The 22,922-nt window shown below is 34.3% G+C and overlaps 3 protein-coding genes across 3 annotated transcripts; all 3 read left to right on the forward strand.

The window, feature by feature from the left end:
- Positions 1-15,682: 15,682 nt before the first annotated feature.
- LOC142639638 (uncharacterized) lies at positions 15,683-17,611 on the forward strand. The gene has a single exon (XM_075813788.1). The coding sequence runs from the start codon at positions 15,683-15,685 to the stop codon at positions 17,609-17,611; it is 1,929 nt and encodes a 642-aa protein (XP_075669903.1).
- A 75-nt stretch (positions 17,612-17,686) lies between these two features.
- Positions 17,687-19,483, forward strand: LOC142639640 (uncharacterized). The gene is made up of 3 exons (XM_075813789.1): positions 17,687-18,214; positions 18,462-18,753; positions 19,467-19,483. The coding sequence occupies exons 1-3, from the start codon at positions 17,687-17,689 to the stop codon at positions 19,481-19,483; spliced, it is 837 nt and encodes a 278-aa protein (XP_075669904.1).
- A 125-nt stretch (positions 19,484-19,608) lies between these two features.
- On the forward strand, positions 19,609-21,844 carry LOC142639641 (replication factor A protein 1-like). The gene is made up of 5 exons (XM_075813790.1): positions 19,609-19,629; positions 19,721-19,994; positions 20,099-20,195; positions 20,309-20,433; positions 21,759-21,844. The coding sequence occupies exons 1-5, from the start codon at positions 19,609-19,611 to the stop codon at positions 21,842-21,844; spliced, it is 603 nt and encodes a 200-aa protein (XP_075669905.1).
- Positions 21,845-22,922: the final 1,078 nt, after the last annotated feature.

Raw genomic sequence — 22,922 nt, forward strand, 5'->3', positions numbered from 1 at the left:
GCCCTCAATATTGAAGCCGTTGCAGCATCTTTCAAACCACTATGGCGTTCCAAAAGCGGCTTCAAGGTGAAAAACATGGGCAACCATGTTATTCTTTTCACTTTCGACAATGAGGCAGAGGTAGAGACAATTATGGCAAATGAACCTTGGACTTTTGACAAACACCTTGTGGTGCTTCAACGATACAGTAAGACTCCGAAAAGGAGAATATGTCCTTTACCAACACTCACTTTTGGGTGCAAGTGCATCATATCCCGATCAGATTCATGAATCGGAGAGTGGCAGAAGGTTTGTACGAAACAGTGGGCAAGTACTACGCCACCCAAACACTCCAACTGAAGATGGAGGAGGCTTTATGCGAGTTCGTGTACGGGTTGATATATCATAGCCCTTATGTCGAGGCAGGGTGGTGGCCCTTGAAGATAAAAAAGAGCAATGGGTTTCTTTTAAATACGAACGCCTACCTAATCTCTGTTATTGGTGTGGTTGTCTAACATATGTTGACCGGGGACTGTGACTTGTGGATTGACAGTGCAGGTACTTTGGAGGAGAAAGATAAACACTGGTTCTTGGTTACGGGCTGCTCCTTTCATGGGTGCACGCAAGGCAATGATAGTGGTTCCAGGTCTCTATGAGAGAAAGGAGACAGCCGCTGGCCGAAACAGCCCCACACGTACCCCCCGGTGGACGCCGGCGGCAGAAACAGGGATAATGGACCAGACACCTACTGACACGGAAAAGGCAAATGCATTGAAGGCGGATACGTTGGTTTCAAATTTCAAATCAACTTTCCAAAAAGAGAGAAACCCAGCTCACCATACCGAAAGCATCCCGAAGATGACGCCTACACTTAAAGTTACAGATTCGTTTGAGGAACAGATTAATGACATCGATTGTGCTTTGAAAAAGTTTGATATACCTGGTGGAGGAAATCATGCTCAAACCAATACGCCAGGTAACATATCTTCCCCAAATAACTCCACAAATGCCCAAAAAGCTCCCTGACCAATCAGATAACACCTCAGCCCGAAGTACCCTCCCATATCCCATCTTTTCCTCTTAATAAATCTCTGGAGCCCACACAACCCAAAATACTTTCCCATGCACCCTCCCATATCCCACCTTTTCCTCTTAATAAACCTTTGGAGCCCACACAACCCAAAACACCTTTCCCATGCACCAACGTCAATCCCACCATCTATCCCCTATCCCGAAACTCTCTCTACTATCCCTACTCCAACTAAACTTCATAACAATACTCACCCCCCAGGTACATGGAAGAGACTTACCAGAACCGACAGAGAAGAAGTTTTACCAACAATAGAACCAGTGAAGCCGAAAAGAGCAGCACCATCCCATACGCATCAGACTGAGTTACCAAATAAGAAACTTGCAATTTCTCACTCTGATCATGAAAACATCGAGATATTAGTAGAGGCTGGTTTCTAGCCCAGCCAGAAGCCATGGGTCTCTTAGTGTGAAACTGTCGTGAGCTTGAGAACCCGCGTACAGAAGATCAGCTCGCAGACATAGTGTGGGCAAAAGATCCCTCGATCGTGTTTATAGCCGAAACATGGACTGATAGAGCGATGCTAGAACTAGTTCAGAGAAAGATTCAATTCAAGCATATGTTTGAAGTACCAAGAAGAAATAAGGCAGGGGTCTGGTAATCTTTTGGAAGGAAGATTTCAAGTTAGATATTGAAACATTCTCTCCCAATCATATTGACACCACTATAAACAAAAATCAGGAAAATGAGTGGAGATTTACTGGATTTTACGGCGAACCTGACACAAAAACGGTACGAATCCTAGACCAAGCTGAGACAACTGAAGAGAAGGAGTAGTTCACCTCGGTCATGTGCTGGGGATTTTAATGAGATCATGCGACAGTTAGAAAAACAGGGGGTAAAACAAGGCCACACAATCAAATGCAATTATTCATAAACACCCTTGATGAATGTGAATTTATGGACTTAGGATTTGTGGGCTTCCTGTTTACTTGGCACAAACACTGTCCGGGGTTCATAGTGTGGGAGAGGCTGGACAGAGCTGTGGCGACAAATGAGTGGTTCACAATGTTTCCGGATACAAAAATCTATCACCTAGACACAACAAACTCTGACCATAAACCATTATGGATCACGCCTGAAGGTATGGATTCGGGTTTTCAAAAGCCGTTTCGCTTTGAACAGATGTGGATGACGGAAAAGGGCTGTAGTGATACTATAGAAGCAGTATAGGTAGAGCAAGTGACAGACTTGTGGGATGCAAGGGTTATGAAAAAGATTGATAAGTGTGGCATTGAACTAGCACGATGGAGCAAGAAGTCCTTTGGAAGTGTAAAACGTGAATTACGACAAAAAAGGAAAGCTTTACAGAGGGCAGAGAGAGACTCGCTACGTATAGGGGACTCAAGAAGGATGAGATTTTTGGAGGCTGAAATTAAAAAGCTTCTTGACAAGGAAGCTCAAATGTGGGCACAACGAGCAAAAATCCTATGGCTAAAAGATGGGGATCGGAACACCAAAATTTTCCACACTAGAGCTTGCCAACGACGGCACCGTAACTACATTACAAAGTTGTATGACCCCACATGCAGGTGGTGCACTAGACAATTCGAGGTGAATGAGATCATTGTAAATTTCTATAAAAATCTATTAAAATCTGCAAATCCGGATGGCATGGAGGAAGTTTTGGAGACTATACCGCATGTGGTCACAGATGGTATGAATGAAACATTGCTCTCAGATTTCACAATTGAAAAGGTTGAAATGGCAGTTAAGCAGATGGCACCTTTGAAGTCACCCGGTCTCGACGAAATGCCTCCATTGTTTTACCAAAGTTACTGGTCTTTGATCGGGTCTGATGTTGCTCAACCATAATTCACTATCTAAGCACAGGTACTCTGCCTCAGTCACTTGGCCACTCTTTTCTAACTTTAATCCCTAAGGTAAAGAACCCGGAATCTGTGACACAATTTAGACCCATAAGCTTGAGTAACGTGCTGTATCAGATTTTTGCTAAGGTCCTAGCAAATAGACTGAAAACTATCATGTCTCATATTATTTCAGGTCATCAAAGTGCTTTTATACCTGACCGTTTGATTTTAGATAACATCCTAGTGGCCTTTGAGACTCTACACCACATGAGGAATCATACCAAAGGGAAAATAGGCTATATGGCTTTAAAACTCGATATGAGCAAGGCCTATGACAGAGTTAAATGGCCCTACATAGTGAAAGTTTTGGTGAAGATGAGTTTCAATGAAAGATGGGTACAACTTATGACGCTTTGCATTACTACTGCATCTTACTTTATTTTGATTAATGGGAACCTCATGGAGAGATCTCACCTACAAGGGGACTTTGACAAGGTGACCCCTCTCTCCCTATCTTTTTCTCATGTTTACCAAGGGGCTACATGGTTTGATGTGGAAGGCAGCCAACAATGGTGATATTTGTGGAGTGTCTATTTGTCAAAAGGGACCCAAAATAGCTCATCTCCTTTTTGCTGATGATAGCTTGATTTTTTGTATAGCAAGAGAGAGTGAATACCAAAGCTTGTTAGATGTATTGGCCACATATGAAAGAGCATCGGGGCAACAAATTAATAGAGCCAAAACTACACTTTTCTTTAGTAAGTCCACACTAGGAGATATGCAATCTTTGATTAAGGATATGCTAGGAGTTACAGTGATACAACATTATGAGAAGTATTTGGGCCTCCCCTCTCTGGTTGGCAGAAATAAAAAGGAGAGCTTTACCCACATCAAGCAACAAATATGGAAGAAGCTATAAGGCTGGGAAGCTAAGCTTTTATCTCAAGTGGGTAGAGAAATTTTGATCAAGGCTGTTGCACAAGCCTTACCCACCTATACTATGAGTTGTTTTAAAATTCCTACTACTCTATGTTGTGAAATAGAATCCTTGATTTGCAGATTTTTTTGGGGTCAAAGGGCTGATCATAGAAAAATTCATTGGATGAAGTGGCAGGAACTATGTAAACCAAAAAATCAGGGTGGTATGGGGTTTAAAGATCTCACCTTATACAATGATGCACTTTTAGCAAAACAAACTTGGAGGTTGCTACATGACGCCCAATCCCTTTTCCATAGAGTGTTCAAGGCTAAGTTCTTCCTAAATTCCACGGTTTTGGAAGCAACATGTCCACCAAGCACGTCCCATGCTTGGAAGAGCATAATGAAGGGAAGGGAAGTGATAAAATGGGGAGGATTATGGCGCATTAGGTCGGGAATTCGGTGCTAGTGTGGGGTGATAACTGGCTGCCTAAATCTGGATGTCTGAAAGTCATTTCACCTAGGGCAGAGGGCTGTGAGGCGACTAAGGTGGGAGATTTCATTGATCAAGAGAACAGAACATGGAGAGAAGACCTAATAGACAGAGTTTTCTATGACTTTCAAGCATCAACTATTAAAAATATCCCACTTTGCCGATCCTTACAAGATGATATTTTGATTTGGCCTTTTAATCCGGATGGTGTATACTCGGTCAAGTTGGGTTTTAGATTCTTGCTGGACTCGTGCTTAGCCCGACAGCCTAGTTCATCAACATCAAATCCCCTGAAACATCTTTGGAAGAAGCTCTGGAGCCTCGATGTTCCTAATAAGGTGAAACACTTGATATGGTGGGCATGCAAAGACTCACTCCCCACCAAAACAAATCTGGTCCGATATAAGATTGTCTCTGATAGCCTTTGCGAGTTATGTAAGCAACACGAAGAGGACACCCTCTATCACTGCCCAGAGTTGCAGAGCTTGTGGATGACGACACCATTTTGGAACCAGGACACCCTCAAGCAGAGCACATGCTTCACTGACTTTATTGTTTCTGTGTTTGCAGGTATAAAGGAACCCGAGCTGCTCATGGTGGTGTTATGGAATTTGTGGAAGCGTAGGAATAATCTTCACTTAGGCAAGTCTACAATCCCACTTAATAAGGTGCTGGAGCACTCTCAGGAGCTACGGACTGAGTCCCACTCTTGCCCCTTAACATCAAACACACCAAGGAGTAAGCAGCTAGCCACTGGGACACTGCCTCCTGAACACTGGTACAAGTTTAATTTTGATGGCGCCACATTTGCAGATAAGGATAAAGCAGGAATAGGGATCGTTGTTCGCAACAGTGATGGCCTCGTCATGGCGTCTCTGGCGCAACAAATCCCACTGCCACCTTCAGTTATTGAGGTCGAGACCCTATCAGCAAGGCGGGCTCTAGAGTTTGCCTTGGAATTGGGTTTTGAGCAAATCATTCTTGAAGGTGATTACGAGACACTGGATAAAGCTATGAAGACAGAGAGCATCAACTTCACACCGTACGGACACATAGTGCAAGATTTACTCTTCCTCAGTAAAAACTTTTCAGACTTTAAAATACCTCTTATACGTAGGAAGGGTAATAACTTGACGCACTCTTTAGCAAGAAAATCACAATTCTTACCGCATTTGTCATTTGAATGGAAAATGTACTATCAGACCTAATACTTATATTACAGGTTGATTTTTTTAGCCTTCATTAATAATATTTTTGGTCCATTTCTCAACAAAAAAAAAAAAATTTATATTTTTAGAAATATATTAATTTTAAAATTTATTATATGCACTAAAGAATAATTATTACATCTATTTTAAAGAGGAATTGTTATTCTTCAATTTAAAGAATAGTTATTCTAATGTAATAACTAATCCATATAATAAAGATGTAACTAAATAATCGAATTGATATTACATGTGAATAATTAATTCATTACAAGAGCTATTATAACGTACCAAACGTACCATAAATTATCAAGATTAATTTAGTTTGAAGTTTTATTATTTATATCAAACATCCTTATTTTCACGTTTTTATTATAAATCTTGAATTTTTTTTTTCATTTTTATTAATATTTTATTTTATAACAAAACACCAAACCCACATTGCTTTTCATATACATGTGACATGGCTTGAATTGGAGTCTCTTAAAGTTGGTAATTAATGACCTTGTTCATTTCCTCATTAAAGGTGTCATTGCCATAAAGTGAAGTAGGGAGGGAATTAAGTTGTGTTTTTCCTCATTAGTTTGGTCCAACGTTTAAATTGTGTTTTTTTTGTACCTTTTCCGTCTTCAAACCACAAAATGTAAATCCAGGTATGCATCTAGAAAGTAATAGAAGTAGGCAAATTCAGTATTAATTAAAATTTCTCCAACAATGATTAGAAAATACAAGGCATAATAAGTAGTTTACGACGTAAGTGTAATGTCTAATCATTTTTATATATGTTAAACTCACAGACACAAACAGTCCCCGATATAGCTTCTTGTTGGACTAGCCATCATTAATGAGGTCCAGCACCACAAAGAACTTGGCAGTATATATTGCATCTGGAATAGCCAAAGTTTGGCGGGCACCGCTTAGGAAGGCAAGCCTTATAGCATTGAAAATCATACGCATAATAAGCTTCCCCAAGCTCAACAAAAGCAGCAAACATCACAACCATCAACCATGGCAATGAGGAGCAAGGCTACCACTTTGGTTGAACCCAGTTGCGCTCTGCTTCTTTGTACTTTGTAGCCTTTAATTATTAATTGTGATGTGTGGGGTTTTGTTTTGTGGGAGTCTTTGCATTTTATAGCAATATATTTACGTTGGAAAACAAATGGGAGTTAAGAGGCCCACCTATTATTGGGTTAGACCATGGAGTCGTTTAATTGATTCATGGCGTAGGTGTAAATGAGTGGCTTGTCAAGTTGTCATGGAGTTAAGTCAGTTAAAAAAACACAATAATAATATATGTAAAGAGAACAATTTATGCATACAACAAGTTTTGTGACAATTTTGTCATATAGTAACAAATATGGTTATATATAATTGTGTAAATATAATATGTGACACTCGTCTATAACGAGTTTTGTTTTTGCATTTTTGACAGAGGATTCAAAAATCCCTTTGTTTATGCCCCCATCAATCAATATATTTTACCATTACTATATATAACTGCAAAAGCCAATTCCTAAATCTCCTCCATTACATCTCTCAATTGCTTAAACACAAAAATTAAACTTTTTCTAAAATCAATATATAAAAAATAATATACTAAGCAATTCTACTTTATACTGACGCAAATTAGAGGGGGGGGGGGGAAACCTATATAGTAAAAAACAAAAACTTCCAAGAGAAAGGAGATTTTTAAATAATAATAAATAAATAAAGCCCCTCTATTTCCTAAGCACAAAAATGAAGTGTCATAAATAAAACTAAACTCTTGATTTGTGGCCTTCCGAGTTCAAACTATAAGAAATCCTCCAACAGTCCACAAAGAATTGATGCATTTGATTGGTGTTAAATCTCTTTTGTGCAAATGCAAACATTTTACATGCAAACTGCAATAGTAATATAACTTCTTTGACACGTCTAGTGAGGAAACGAAGAAATCGTAAGTACAAGTTCTTGTGGGGTGGGAGGCAAAGGTCGGGATTCAAGTCTCTAAAAGGGAGTTTCAAACACATAAACACTTAGACTACGCTAGAGTGATATTTCTATCTCAACTTAAAAATATAAAAATATAAAAACATATTAATTATTGTTGTTAAGTGAACTTTAATTATTATTGCTTAGAATATTTTTATTAATTAGTTTATGTCTCTACTCTGTACAATTCTTGTATTTAACAATTCAACTTAACTTTGGCAACTATTGGTCTTTGTAATTCTATTAGGAAAATTTTTGTTGTGTTAACATTTGTTTTTGTCTTAACTCAATCACTCCTCTATCCCCCCCCCCCCCTCGCCGTCTATTTTTTTATTTATTTATTTAGAATCACTCATTGTCTAATTGTTTAATTGTTTTTTAGTGTTACATTTACTAACAATTGATTGACTGATTGACCCATGCCCCAATCCCCACTTAACAAATAACAAATTAAAAACATATTCAAATTCAACCATTCCACTCGCAAGTTCATTCAAAAGTATAAATTAATTGTAACTTTATTTAACAATTCAACTTAACTTTGACAACTATTAGTCTTTGTAATTTTATTAAGAAAATTTTTGTTGTGCTAACATTTGTTTTGTCTTCACTCAATCACTCCCATGTCCCATGCCCCTTGTCTACTTTAAAAAAAAAAAATTTAGAATCACTACTTATCTAATTTTTTTAATTATCTTTAGTGTTAAGATTTATTAATTATCGATTGACTGACTGGCACATGCATGCCCCAACCCCCACTTACAAATAACAAATTAAAAACACATTCATATTTAAACACTCCACTCGCAGATTCAATCAAAAGTTTTAATTAATTGTAACTTTATTTGCAAGAACAGATTTGAAAGCTCACTTGATGTATAAAACACTAGTGAATGTTTAGACCCCCAATTTCAAAATTACCAAGACAAGCTTATACTCAAACAATAAATGTGCGAAATGATAAGCACAAGCAATATCCAAATAAATAAACTACTCTAAACCATAATTAATCACAACACTGTTGGAAAAACTGGTTTTGTATCTCATACAAAACACACAACGGAAGCAACAAACATAGATCTATTTCATTCATGATTGATAACATGCACTATGCAAATTTCAGAATTGAAAAACAAGATAGCGTACCTTGGTGTGAAGAAATTCAAAACAAAAATTAGAAGCACTTTGGAACACTTTTAATCTTTACTCCAATTCCACTTCATGTTCAAGAAGTGTGGTCTCTTAATCAATTTCCAAGGAAGAATAATCGAGTGGCTTCACTCACACATACACACCATTTTTCAATGATGTCTCTTTCTTATTATTTTCTAATAAAAAATTCTGTATGTTTCTCCCTTTATAACTAATTGATTATCTAATTGGGTTGGCCTATTGGGCCTTTCCAATTGGGCTTTAGTGTGTGGCTTGGAGTGAGACCAAAAGGGACCAATAAAACACTAGCTCCAATGGGCCTTGGACTTTTCTGTCAACTCTTGACAAGTCCAAAGTTACCATTAATTATATTTAATACCACTATATAAATATAATTGCACTTTAGGCCTTATTAATAAATTATATCCCAAGACTTTATTATACATGTAACCCATTCATAAAATATTCGTTGTAATATAAAGTCATGAATATAGACTGCCACTTTGAAAATTACTACATCTTAATCCTTGAGTACCCAATTTAATCCTTTAAGTTATTCATCATATATTTATAAAATCCAATTTCATTAATATATACTTTAATAACTCTTTACTAAAGTGATTAGGCCTAACACTCTAAATAACCAAACCCATTAAACTTATCTCAAGTGAATATTTTATATCTCCATTAAGAGATTATGAATTCCATCTTGAGAATATATATTCCATCAATACTAAATGTGGCTGCCCAACATACTGAGGTTTTGACCGTTACTTTAGATCTCACTCTTGATATCAAAGCAACCTACACCTCATGATCAGGTTCATTATTCTCAGAATTAAGAGTTTATGCAAATAGAAGTCGTGAGATTTATTATTCATTTGACAGTCGTTAGGAGAATAATAAATCTCACAGCGGTCCAGTTCAATATGTCTTAACTCTTAAAACTTATCAACGTATCAACTAGAAGTCTCCACTTCCATGATCAAGACAAATCATCTTAGTTGATACATTATAGTCTTCGCAGATGAAATGCCCAATTTCATCACCGACTAAGAATTATAAATTCTGAGTTTACAAAGAACTTGTAACTTATATCTTCAGTGACTAAATCACATACTATGCATCTCATGGACTATATGATAATGTCTCAATATTCATGTTACCATTATCTATATAAAACCGAAGCCTCAGCTTGCTCCACAATTTTCCACGTCAGCATACTATTAGAAAAAAATAATAATAAAACAAAAAAAAAAAAACAAAAAAAAGAAAAGAAAACATAATAGACCCGACACAAAAAAAACATATACTCTGCCTTTCTCGTTCACAATGGTCTGCCATCCCCATCTTCTTCCTCAGTCCTCTACCAGCTACCAGCACGATGATCTGCCATCCCCATGTTCTTCCTCAGTCCTCTACCAGCTCCTCCTCGATCAGACCCACGACAAACCATCGCATCACATCTACAAACCCACCATATCTACAGATCCACCATTCCCACCATAACCACAAACCGAAGGCTCGATCTCCTTCCTCAGGCCACCGATTTGCCTCAATTAGACCCACGACAAACCATCACATTACATCTACAGACCCACTATACCCACCATATCTACAGATCCACCATACCCACAAACCAAAGCCTCGATCTCTTTCCTCAAACCACCAATTTGCCACAAACCACCCACATCTAACCTCTACAACCCAGAAACGGCCCCCCATTTGCCGTGGGTCTCATCAACCCCATTGCCACAAATAACCCACCGTACCCACCATGCCCAACATACACACAAACCCATAAACCCACAAACATCGAACAGAGGTCAAGCTCCGGCCTTAGACCACCCATCTTCTTCCTCAGAACAGAGGTCGAGCTCCTTCCTCAGACCACCTACATGCAACCTATACAACCTAGAAACGACGCCCCATTTTCCGTGGGTCTCATCCAGCCCATGGCCCATCAACTATGTCGGTCAGCAATACACCCAACCTAGCCCGTCGAAACCGGCCCAAACGTATGTAATAAACAAATTTAATTAGTACTCTATAATATATTTATTTAATTTTTTTGAATCCGAACTCTATAACTATTAGAACTCTATAACTATTAGGACTCTACAACTATTATCTTATAAATAGTTGATTCTTATTAGTCTTTTTTCTTTTTCTTTTTTTCACGGCTGCTCAATTTCTAGGTTTATTGCTATTGCCTTTCTCATCATTCTTTTCCTCCATTCGAATTAGGGTTAAAGGTATGGTATTCGGGTGCATCTGTGATAATATATGTACATCTAATTCTAACTATTTTAGTGTGGATTTCTTAGATTTTTTTTGAATTTTAGTTTAGTTATATCAGTTTCAGCATACTGCTTCATGGTTTATTTTTTACCCCAGCCTATTTTGTATTATAGATTTGATTTCTGTTTCAAATTAATTTACTTTGAAATAATTCACTTTGATGTAGTTTACTTTGATTAAGTGCAGTTTGAGTTACTCTATTTAGGAATAGTTCACTTCAAGTCAGTTTGTTTTTAATCAAGTTATTTTGAATCAATAGGATTGGAATATGAGTTAGACTTAGAAATTGAAAATTAGTCTCTTGACGATTGTAGTCACTTTAGTTTCTTATCTATCATTGTACTTGCATTGCAACAAAAAGTCTTCTTAAATAAGGTATTTTGAACTTCTGCAAAATCAAATTTTACTTTGAATTGGGTTTTCACTTCGATCCTAATGTAATTAATTTACTTAGAATAATTTACTTTGAATTAGATATGAGTTAGGCTTAGAAATTGGAAATTAGTCTCACAATCAAATTGTTTGATGATATGAAGGAGATTAAAAAAAAAATTGCACTACACTGCACTATTTCATTAAAATATGCACTACACTGTATTGTTTCAAACTTTCTGCATTGCACTATTTCTCTTCTATTAATGTTTCTTGGCTAAAAATTGGATTCTTACTGTTTCGCAGGTAGGGATTTAGCATTTTCATATCTGGCTTATTTGGTAATACAACTACAAGATGAGGAAAGTCAGGTATTTACCAGTCTTTCCTTTATTCTTTACTGTTTATTGCTTATTTATTGGTAATATGTTTGTGCATTTACGCTTGCTTTCAATCAATTTGATGTTAGAATTATGACTTAGGATCTGATATGCTTTTATTTACTTCAAATTAATTTACTTCGAATTAGTTCACTTTGATGTAGTTTACTTTGATTAAGTGCACTTTGAGTGACTCTGTTTAGGAATAGTTCACTTCAAGTCAGTTTGTTTTGTATCAAGTTATCAGGGTTAAAGGTAAATATTCTCTCAATTTGAATTGTAACGTTTGCCTCTGTGAATTGGTAGATTTATGTTTTGACTATTTCAAGTTCAAACTTATAATAGTTTGGATTTCTTAGCTTTTTTTGAACTTTAGTTTAGTTATATTAGTTTTAGCAGAAAAAAATCTTCAATTTGTAATAAAAAGGTTGTGTTCCTAAACAATTTTATTTTATGCATAATTGTTAAAACCTAAAGAACTGCACTATGATCAATCTATTTCCAATCAAAAAGCAACCAAAAAAAAAAAGAACTATTGAGGTTTTAAAGATTAGGTTATAATTGAAATAGCTTTTTTTTTTCTTTTTCTTTTTTTTTTTAAAACTTATGACATATGCCTTATGATAATGTCTCTTTTACACAATATAATTTAGTTTCATTAGTTTATTGAGCTTAAAAAAAAATACATAAGAGAATAATTATATTACATACACATATGTGGGAGTCTTTTTTATATCATTATTGGTTTATTTAAGTTTAATCTAAACTATATATGTAATACTATGGCTCTATTTGAATTTTGAAGTATTATACCAGAAGTATTTGCTATATAAAATGCAAGAACTGAATGTACTGCTCAAACTTATGCTTTAAATTTAATTTTTACTCTTCAGCTTACTTTACTTTTGTAAATTAAAGGGTTTAGGGGTTTAGGCTTTTCAATTTTTTATGATAGGTTTTGCTTCGTTTTGTATTTTGTATTATGCATAATTGGTTGTTGTACATTTGGTTTGAGTAAGTGATATGCTATTGTTATGATGAATATTTGTGCATAGTACTTTCAAACATTATTCTAACAGTAAAACTCCAGCATTACTTTTTTTTTAAAAATTTTAATTTTTTTTATAGATTAAAAGTTCTACTTCTAAACATAATTGCCATTGAAGTGTTCATGTTCTTTGCCCAGTTAATTGAACTCAATATTCCTTCCAAGATTCAGAGCCCAGATTCTATTTCCAGAATTCTCATAAAATAGTAGTGTCTAAATACAATATAATTTTTCCTTTTAGGGTAAAAATAGCTTCAGAAAAAATAGCAATATTCATAAATAACAACAAATCCAATTTGGGAAGTCAAAATACACATAATTCACCCAGATATATCACATGATTTTATTTTCATAATTGGTCCTGCATAAATATGGTTGCTGTTTTAAATCTGCTTTTATACTTGGAGTATTAATATCATAGTATATTGTAGTATTCTGTTTAAATATATTTTATGTTCTGCATGCTTTGCTACCTTAGCGAAATTGGTGTGGGTAGAATTTTTGTAGCCCATGTGACCCAAGAGTTTAAAACTTTTTTCAACACAAACACAAAATTGTAGAGTGTAGGTTAACATTGTTAAAATATTAGAAATGCCCTTGAGCACAATGTTGTTTAGTTTTTCAGATTTGAATATTGTATTGCTCAACAACATTATTTTTGTCTTCAAACACATGAATGTATGGACATGCAAGATATGATGCAGCTAACACATTGATTAGATAAGACAAATTCAAATACTTGCAAGGCTATAAGACTATAACTGAAAGTAACTGCATAAAACAAAATAGAATTCTTAAATCAATTAGAGGATGTAGTTTAGGTTTTTGCTTTTAATATCTGTTTTCCTTTGCCTCTATAAATTAATGGTGACTGTGGAAAACATGATTGATGCCTCTAAAAACTGGGCTTGAAGTGGTGTTGATAGGAGCAGATTTCTCTCTTGATCATCAACTGTTATCTCTACAATTTTATACGCATGGCTTTCGTTGCATCATTCCATTCTATTTGATATAGTTTTGCTTTATTATTGTCTTTACAACTGTTAATGTTGATTATAATTTCTCTAGAAGTGAACATGAGCAGAAACACAGTTAGAATATATTACTAAATCAGTTACCTATTTAAATAATCTTAATTTTTTGGCGAGTTTTTTAATTCTTGGTAATTCATGTTGACAATGACACTGATTTTGTGTTTGTGCTCATTTAATTGGTCGTTTAATATCATCCTATCTTAGCAACTCGATTCATCAAAAAGTCATGAAAATTGTTGGAACTACCTTGCATGAGATAGTTTTGTAAAAATTAAAGGGAAATTAAATCTGAACTTTTGATTTTTAATGAGTTTAAATCTAGATAAGCATAAAATCTATGTTTTACATCTAAAATCTTCACTTTTTTACAACCAAAATCTATCTCTACACTACACTATTTCAAAAAAATTTACACTGCACTGTTTTACAAAAATCTACACTGCACTATTTCATTAAAATGTGCACTACACTGCACTATTTCTCTTCTATTAATGTTTCTTGGCTGAAAATTGGATTCTTACTGTTTTGCAGGTAGGGATTTAGCATTTTGATATCTGGCTTATTTGGTAATACAACTACAAGACGAGGAAAGTCAGGTATTTACCAGTCTTTCCTTTATTCTTTACTGTTTATTGCTTATTCTTTACTGAAATTGGAATATGATTGCATATTTAAGTTTCTTGGTTATCTCAAACTTGGTTTTATATTTATGTGAATGCTATATTTTTCTTCAATTTTTTCCCCTTTCTATAACGTATAACTATTAATTTGTAATATATGTTTTTGCTATATAGTTATATTTATGAATAAAAATTTTGTGAATGCTTTGCTTTTAGTTTATTCCCCAAGCATGGAGTTTGCTTTCTATGCAAGATTTAGATGAAGATTAATTTTATCTCAAAAGAGAAATAGAAGGGGTATGATAATGAGATATTAAAAAAATATTTTTCTTTAAAAAACTCAAAATTACTATGTAAGCTAATAATTAGTATGTAACCTAGGCCAAACAAGAACAAGAGATGACGAGCCATTTGAAAGGAGTGTTCGACATAGACAATATAGCACTAATGATGAAAGCAGAAAACAACGTAAGTGCCATATTTTTTAGTTCTCCCAAAAAAGTTCTAAAATTAGGAAGAAAAAGTGAATTTTTGTTTTTGTTGTCATAGGAAAATATACGGAACCATTGGATTTAGGACCTCCAACAATAGTATGTGAACATTGTGGAGCACAACTTTAGTATGAAGAGAGAACTATAAAGTCAAAGAGGCCTACAACAATAGTGTTGTTCTGAAGGAAGAGTTGAACTCCCTCTATTGAAAGAACCTCCACCCTTTCTTGGAAGCTTACTCAATATTAGTAGTGATCAAAGATCAATAAACTTTCAACTAGGGATAAGAATCTACAACTCTCTCTTTGCTTTCACTTCTTTGGGGGGTAATGTTGATAGATCAGTGAATAATGGTTCTGGTCCCTATGTGTTTCGTGTAAATGGTCAAACTCATCATAGAATTGAATCACTTCTTTCTGTTCATGGCCAAAAACCTAAGTATGCACAGCTTTATATTTATGAAACTGATAATGAAGTTAAAAATAGAATTGATGCAGTTATACATGAAGATGATAGAAATTATGTGGATCTAGATATTGTTACCAGGTTGATGGAAATGTTAGACCAATGCAACCAATTGGTTAAATATTTTAGAATGGTTAGGGACAGATTTGATGAATCAGAATTACATAATATCAGAATTCATTTAATTCGAAGTCGCAATTCTGGTGAAAGGCAATATAACTTACCTGTAACGTCTGAGATAGCTGTTCTTATTGTTGGAGATTTTAATATTGAAAGTTCTGATAGAGATATTATTGTTGAGAATTGAAGTTTAGGATTGCAACGTATAAATGGGACTCATCCAAGCTTTATGGCATTGCAATATCCATTACTTTTTCCTTATGGTGAGGATGGGTATATGCTTGGTATACCTTATAGGAATTTGAATGGGAGCAATTCTAGAAAAAGGGAATCAATAACAATGAGAGAATACTATGCTTATAGGCTTCAACAATGCTTTCATGAGGGCAAGACATTGTTGCTTGGTAGAAGGCTTCTTCAACAATTTATAGTGGATGCATACACTTCTATCGAAGAAGAAAGACTACAATGGGTTAGATGCAATAAAAAAAAATTGAGGTCAGAGCTGTACTATGGTTTGAAAGATGCCGTTCTTTGTGATGATACGGATCCCATTACTGTAGGCAAACGAATAGTCCTACCATCCTCATTTACTGGAAGTCCAAGGTACATGGTTCAAAATTATCAAGATGCAATGGCGATATGTAGATGGGCAGGTTACCTAGATTTATTTCTTACATTTACTTGCAATCCAAAATGGCTAGAAATCAATCATTCTTTGGAATTTATAGGAGGCCTGAAATATGAGGATCGGCCAGATATTGTAGCAAGAGTTTTTAAGATAAAATTGGATGAACTATTACATTATTTGAGGCATAAATCTCATTTTGGAAGAGTTATTGCAATTGTGTATACAATTGAATTCCAAAAAAGAGGACTCTCACATGCGCATATTCTTCAATTTTTGGATCCAAAGGATAAGTGTCCAAGTCCAACAGACATTGATGGTATCATTATGGCTGAGATACCAGATCCAGATGAGGATCCTGTTGCTAATGAAGCTGTACAACAATTTATGATGCATGGGCCATGTGGATCTACAAAACCAAAATCACCGTGCATGATAAATGGTAAATGTTCAAAACATTTTCCAAAAAGATTTTATGAAGAAACAATAATTGATGAAGAAGGCTTCCTAGTATATAGAAGGAGAAATGATGGAAAAATAATAGAGAAGAATGGAATTCTTTTGGATGACCGATATGTTGTACCATATAATGTAGATCTTTTGGTGAAGTATCAATCCCATTTGAATGTAGAATGGTGTAACAGATCTCGATCGATCAAATATTTGTTTAAATATATAAACAAGGGATCAAATAGAGCAACTGTTGTTGTAGAAGAGAATTTGCCAAATATTGGGAGTGATGGACAAGAAACCAACATTGTTGTTGATGAGACAAAATCATACTTGGATTGTAGATATATTTCAGCATCTGAAGCATGTTGGAGAATATTTGAATTTCCAATTCAGTTTCGATATCCACCTGTTGAAAGATTAAATTTTCATTTGGAAGACGAACATCCCATCATTTATCTGGAAAATACAAGCTTGGATAATGTTTTAAATATACCTGGTATTGAAGAAACAAAGTTTACAGAATGGATGAAAACAAATGAGGCTTTTGAAGATGCTCAAGAGTTGACTTATGCTGAATTTCCTACAAAATGGGTATGGCATAGTAATGACAAGCAATGGCAAAGAAGGAAATCTAAATATTGTATTGAAAGGGTGTATTACACACATCCTTCAAGTGGAGAAAGATTTTATTTGAGAATGTTGCTTAACATTGTCAAAGGTCCAAGAAACTTTGAAGAATTAAGGACTATAAACAATGTTACTTATCCAACTTATAAGGAAGCCTGTTATGCACTTGGACTTCTTGATGATGACAAAGAATGGCATGATTCCCTAATTGAAGCTTCGAGTTGGGCCAGTGGGCAAAAATTGGGTCAACTATTTGTTACAATGCTATTGTTTTGTAAAGTAGCTGATCCATTAAGTCTTTGGGAATCCAACTGGAAACGAATTACAGAAGATATACTAAATAGGCAAAGGTGTATCCTCCAATTCCAAGAACTAATCTTATCAGATGACCAATTGAGAAATTATGGATTATATGAAATTGAACAAATCCTCCAACAATATGGAAGATAACTTAGAGATTATCCACAAATGCCCCAGCCAAATATGGATCTTATTCATAATAGGAATAGACTTATTCAAGAAGAAATGTCGTATGATGTATCAAGTTTGAAAAGAGAACATGAGATACTAATTTCTGGCCTAAACAATGAACAGAGAATAATCTACAATTCTATAATGGAAGCTGTTGCTACTAAAAGAGGGGGAATGTTTTTTGTTTACGGACATGGTGGAACGGGTAAAACGTATCTTTATAGAACCATTTTGTCTGGTATAAGATCAAAAGGGAAAATTGCTCTTGCTGTTGCATCTTCAAGAATTGCTGCTTTGTTGCTTCCGGGTGGAAGGACTGCTCACTCAAGATTTCATATCCCAATTAATGTAAATGATGACTCTACCTATGACATAAAGCAAAGAACACAAGCAGCGGAACTTCTCTCAAAAACAAGTATTATACTTTGGGATGAAGCACCAATGGCACATAGGAATTGTTTTGAAGTTGTTGACCGCACGTTACGAGATATACTACAAATTGAAGATCCTCAAAATGCTGAAAAACCTTTTGGTGGTAAAGTTGTAGTTCTAGGTGGTGATTTTGGACAAATACTTCCAGTTGTAAGAAAGGGAAGACGAGAAGATATAGTCCAATCCTCAATTAGCAAGTCATATCTATAGAGTGATTGTCATGTCTTTAAACTCCAAACAAATATGAGACTTCTACAAAACAATCTGAGTAGAGTAGAAACATCATCTATAAAGGACTTTAGTGAGTGGATTCTTAAAATAGGTAATGGTGAATTGGGAGAAGGAGATGGGGATAACAACATTTCAATTCCAAGTGATCTGATTATCCAACCTTCAGAGAATCCTATGCAAGATATTATTGACACCATATCCAGGTTTGGAAAATAAATACACAGATCCAAGTTACCTACAGGATAGGGCAATTCTTGCCCCTACAAGTGAAGTTGTAGAAGAACTAAATGACTACATTGTGTCATCCTTAAATGGAGAAGTTCATGAATATCTAAGTTCAGATTCTATATGCAAGGCTTCTTCAAATGTTCCTGACCAAGATCTTCTATATACTGTTGAATTTTTGAACACATTGAGATTTCCAGGATTGCCAAACCATAAACTGACATTAAAAATAGGTTAGCCTGTAATGTTGCTTAGAAACCTTAATCAGAATGAAGGTCTTTGTAATGGAACAAGACTCATTATAACAAGATTGGCTACATAGGTGATAGAAGCAGAAATCATAACTGGCACTAATATAGGCAAACGTGTGTTCATTCCAAGAATAAAATTATCTCCAAGTGATTCAAAATGGCCATTCGTTTTAAAGAGACGAAAATTTCCAATTTCAGTGTGCTTTGCAATGACTATAAATAAAATTCAGGGGCAATCATTGCAACATGTTGGAGTGTATTTGCCAAAACTTGTTTTTAGTCATGGGCAATTGTACGTTGCAGTGTCTAGAGTTACAAGCAGAAATGGTCTAAAATTCCTCATCATTAACGATGAGACTCAAGGAAAGTCTGAAACAAAAAATATTGTGTACAAAGAAGTTTTTACCAATCTTTGACTCAAGAAACCAACTAATAAAGGTAACATAATTTTATATATTATTTATTTTTCTGTTTATCTCCTCCAAATTGATTTAGCCACTTTGTATATGCTTACTGTTTTGTTAAATTTCATGTCTATAAGATAATTGAATACAATCTAATTACTATTTTCTATGTTTAAAAAGCTAATTACTTTTTGCTGTCTTTGTTATACCGTTTTGTTTTGTTTTATTCTATCAAGTATCTAAATGAAAGATTGAATTTTTATGAACTTTCAAATTTATTAATCTATGCAGGTAGGGATCCAAGATGATGCAATAGTCTCTCCTTAATCAGCTTTCTATAGACAAACACAAAGAAAATTGGAAAGTGAAGATCAGAATTTCAAGGATGTGGAATGCAATCAACTCAAAAAATAATGATATTATTAGTTTAGATATGATTTTAATCAATGAGCAGGTTTGTTTTTCTTCTATAGCTTTTACTATTGTTTGATCATTATATAAACCATGAACTCTATCTATATAAGATTGATGCACTTTACTTGCAGAATAATGCAATGCATGCAATCATTCGAACTAATATTGTTAAAAATTTCAAGCCTCTTTTGCAAGAAGGAAAATTGTATGAACTCTCCTATTTTCAAGTGGTTGATGGCAATGCATTGTATAGACCAGTAGACAATGACTTCAAGATCATGTTCACATTGAAAATTAGCATTAAGGAAATAAAGGAGACTGATGTTGATATACCGCGTCATAAATTCGAATTTGTTAACTACAATAAAATACATGAACGCGTAAATAAACATGTCCAGCTATCAGGTATTCCTATATATATTATGCGTTCTATTAAATTTTTTAATAATTACACATTATATTATTGTTATATATGAAAATAATTACATACACATCTTCGTAATGCCTAGATATCATTGCAAATGTGATTGGTGTTGGACCGATTGAGCAACCTTGCATCAAAGGATCAAATGTCTTGATGAAAAACATTAATGTCATGACTGTAGAGTATGTCTTTTTTTTTTTTTAATTTCAATACATGCGCTTTTTTATTTTTGATAAGCCAATACATGCACTTACATTATATGAACTTATACTATAACATTGAAAAATTTGAACAGAGGAAATGAAATAAAGCTTACACTTTGGGGATTAGTTGCAAATCAAGTTGAAGAGAGCTACTTTACTGAAAATCCAGGGCCTTTTATCATAATAGCTACATGTTTGAATGTGAAGACTTTTAAAGGCAAGTTTATTTCTCTTTTCTATTTCTCTTTATAACCATCTTATGAACTACATAAGAAATCATCCAATTGTTTCAAAATACAAAGAATTATGGCTGAATTATTATGTAAGCATCCAATTAAGAAGTTGTATAACTAGCTGGAAACTTAGATTTAGTTCATTGCTTTAAATACAAATTTTCTATTTGTAGAACCAAATTTGTATTGGGTTTTTGTTTTTAAATGGTTTATCACATTCTGTTTGCAACTAAATTGTGTGTTGTTGTTTTTGGGTATATTCAATGAGTGTTAAGGGATGTCCCAATGAGTGTGAGATTCCCCCCATCTAATCCATTCTTCTGCTTTCTATAAAATTGTTTTTGGAGAAACTTCTTCTTTCTAGAATGGTAGACAACAATGCTAATAAAATGTGTATAGTGAAGAAGTTTTTTGAAAACTATAATAGAAAAGGAGCAATTGAAATATATTGGAAACATGATCTAATTTTAAAAGGATGAAAAATAATATAGTACTATCTAGCAAGCTGGGATACTAAAAGATGTTAAACTATGTGTCAGACTTACAATCTTTAGATTCTCTTAACCACTTTTCAAACTTCAGTTACCTCTGAAACTTTGATATATATATTTTTTACTTAAGTTTTCAAAACTTCCAACTTTTTCATTAAGGTTAAACTGTGGAAACTTCAAAGTTGAACCATCTAGCCTGCAAAGCTGTTTGATAGTAAATATGTGTATTTTGGGGGTTAATAAAAGAGCTTTTCTGTTAGCTGCATTGTTTAGGAAAGAAACTGATAGGCCTAGTCAAGCCTGATAAGAACTGGGAAAATAATTCTTTACTATCAGTTATGATGGTTGTGTGTTAAGGGATGTGTCAATGAGGGTAAAGCTTAGAATTTTTGATATATTCATTAAGTTTTGTAGAGAAAGTTGAGCGTCAAGTGAGGGATGGACTCACTAAGAAGCTGGAATAACCTACTGTACATGGGTGGGATGTTATTTCAAATTCTTCCAAGTTAATTTATTGCTTTTTTTCCTGGCTCTGAGAGACCCCATTCCTTCCCTTTCCTTTACTCAAATTTCATTATCTTTAGCATCTATATCTAGCACAGCAAAGTTGGATTATTTACCTCTATATTGTACATGCCTACAAGATACTATGCCCTTTGATGTATACCTCTCTCTATTACTGTGAGGATTCCATTGAAACTTCAATATTCAATAGTGTGCAAATAATGAGCCTGAATGGAATGTCCTTTCTACCACAAACATAAGTTTATATATAGATAATTGTACTTTTTAATTCTAATGAATCCCGTGCATTGCAGGAGAGTATACCTTATCGTCAACAAGTGGAACAAGAGTTTATATTGATTTGGACATTCCTGAGACTGCAGAATTCAAAAATCAGTAAGTGCTTTGTTTTGGATTCACATTTTTAATTTATTTACAGTCTCTACAATACTGCTTAAAGCATCAATGCAAGCCATATTGTGATAACTGATGCATGGCACCATGTTTGGTGGGTAATAGGTCTGCAACTACAAATGGCCACATTTGACAAAAATAGTAGGTTTATACATAGGATTACACCTTCTCAAACAGTCAGCAAGCTAAAAAATTATAGTCCCCATCAAACTAAATGATTGGTTTAATAATTTTTCCCTCACGTCGAGTAAAGAATATAAATGATTGATAATATATTTTTGATCACTAATTTTAGTTTTGGATTAAAATTATAGATCTATGTGTTAGTCCAAACATCATAAAAACTTTATACTATAAGGTGTTAATTCTGGACTCTGTGATAGATCTATGTATTGTAAAAAGAGGTGACTCTCATATTTGATCCTCCCATGATATATACGTATATTGCCTTTATCACGCAATTCATGTTTACGTGCAAAGCTCATGTTTCATGTTTTCTTACAATATCCCTTTATGCTTTATCTATCCAACTAAGAAATCCTATGATCTCTAAACCTTTAATTCAGAAACTCAAAGCAAACATATTCCCATAATCTTTAACTTTATGCTTTCTTTAGTTACCTATTGTAATGTTTCCTTTTAACTTGGATTCACATAAATATAGATATTTAAAAAGCAACAAAATCAACCTTTTCAAACGTCACAATACTATACCATGTATACAATACCATGTCTAATATCTTTATGTAATATGACGGGCTTGTGGAAAATAACCAACCAATAGTACAAATGCCAAAGCAATTCAAACCATAAGGGACAATTCAAGAAGAGGTGAACATCAACAGAAGAACCATAAGTGAAATAACACAAATTATGTGGGACTCTGATAATGAGGTAAGAAAAAAAAATACCTTCAACAATAACATTGTGTCCTTAACATTGGTTTATGTACTATAGACCTGCTTTTACAAAATTTAACTATAAAATTATGAATTGATTGATATTAAATTCAATTTATAGGAAACTATCTTTACCTGTCAAGGAAAGATTATCAACATTGACAT

This window comes from Castanea sativa, chromosome 6 (assembly GCF_040712315.1).
Source record: "Castanea sativa cultivar Marrone di Chiusa Pesio chromosome 6, ASM4071231v1".
In the NCBI taxonomy this organism is placed as follows: Eukaryota; Viridiplantae; Streptophyta; class Magnoliopsida; order Fagales; family Fagaceae; genus Castanea; species Castanea sativa.

Bases quoted from the DNA above. Each gene is read 5' to 3' on its own strand.
- LOC142639638 (XM_075813788.1), top strand. From the start codon at position 15,683: ATGGCATTGCAATATCCATTACTTTTTCCTTATGGTGAGGATGGGTAT.
- LOC142639640 (XM_075813789.1), top strand. From the start codon at position 17,687: ATGTCGTATGATGTATCAAGTTTGAAAAGAGAACATGAGATACTAATT. The intron at 18,215-18,461 runs GTAAGAAAGGGA...TCCAACCTTCAG, and splicing joins TTGGACAAATACTTCCAGTT to AGAATCCTATGCAAGATATT.
- LOC142639641 (XM_075813790.1), top strand. From the start codon at position 19,609: ATGATTTTAATCAATGAGCAG. The intron at 19,995-20,098 runs GTATTCCTATAT...CGTAATGCCTAG, and splicing joins TAAACATGTCCAGCTATCAG to ATATCATTGCAAATGTGATT. The intron at 20,434-21,758 runs GCAAGTTTATTT...CGTGCATTGCAG, and splicing joins GAATGTGAAGACTTTTAAAG to GAGAGTATACCTTATCGTCA.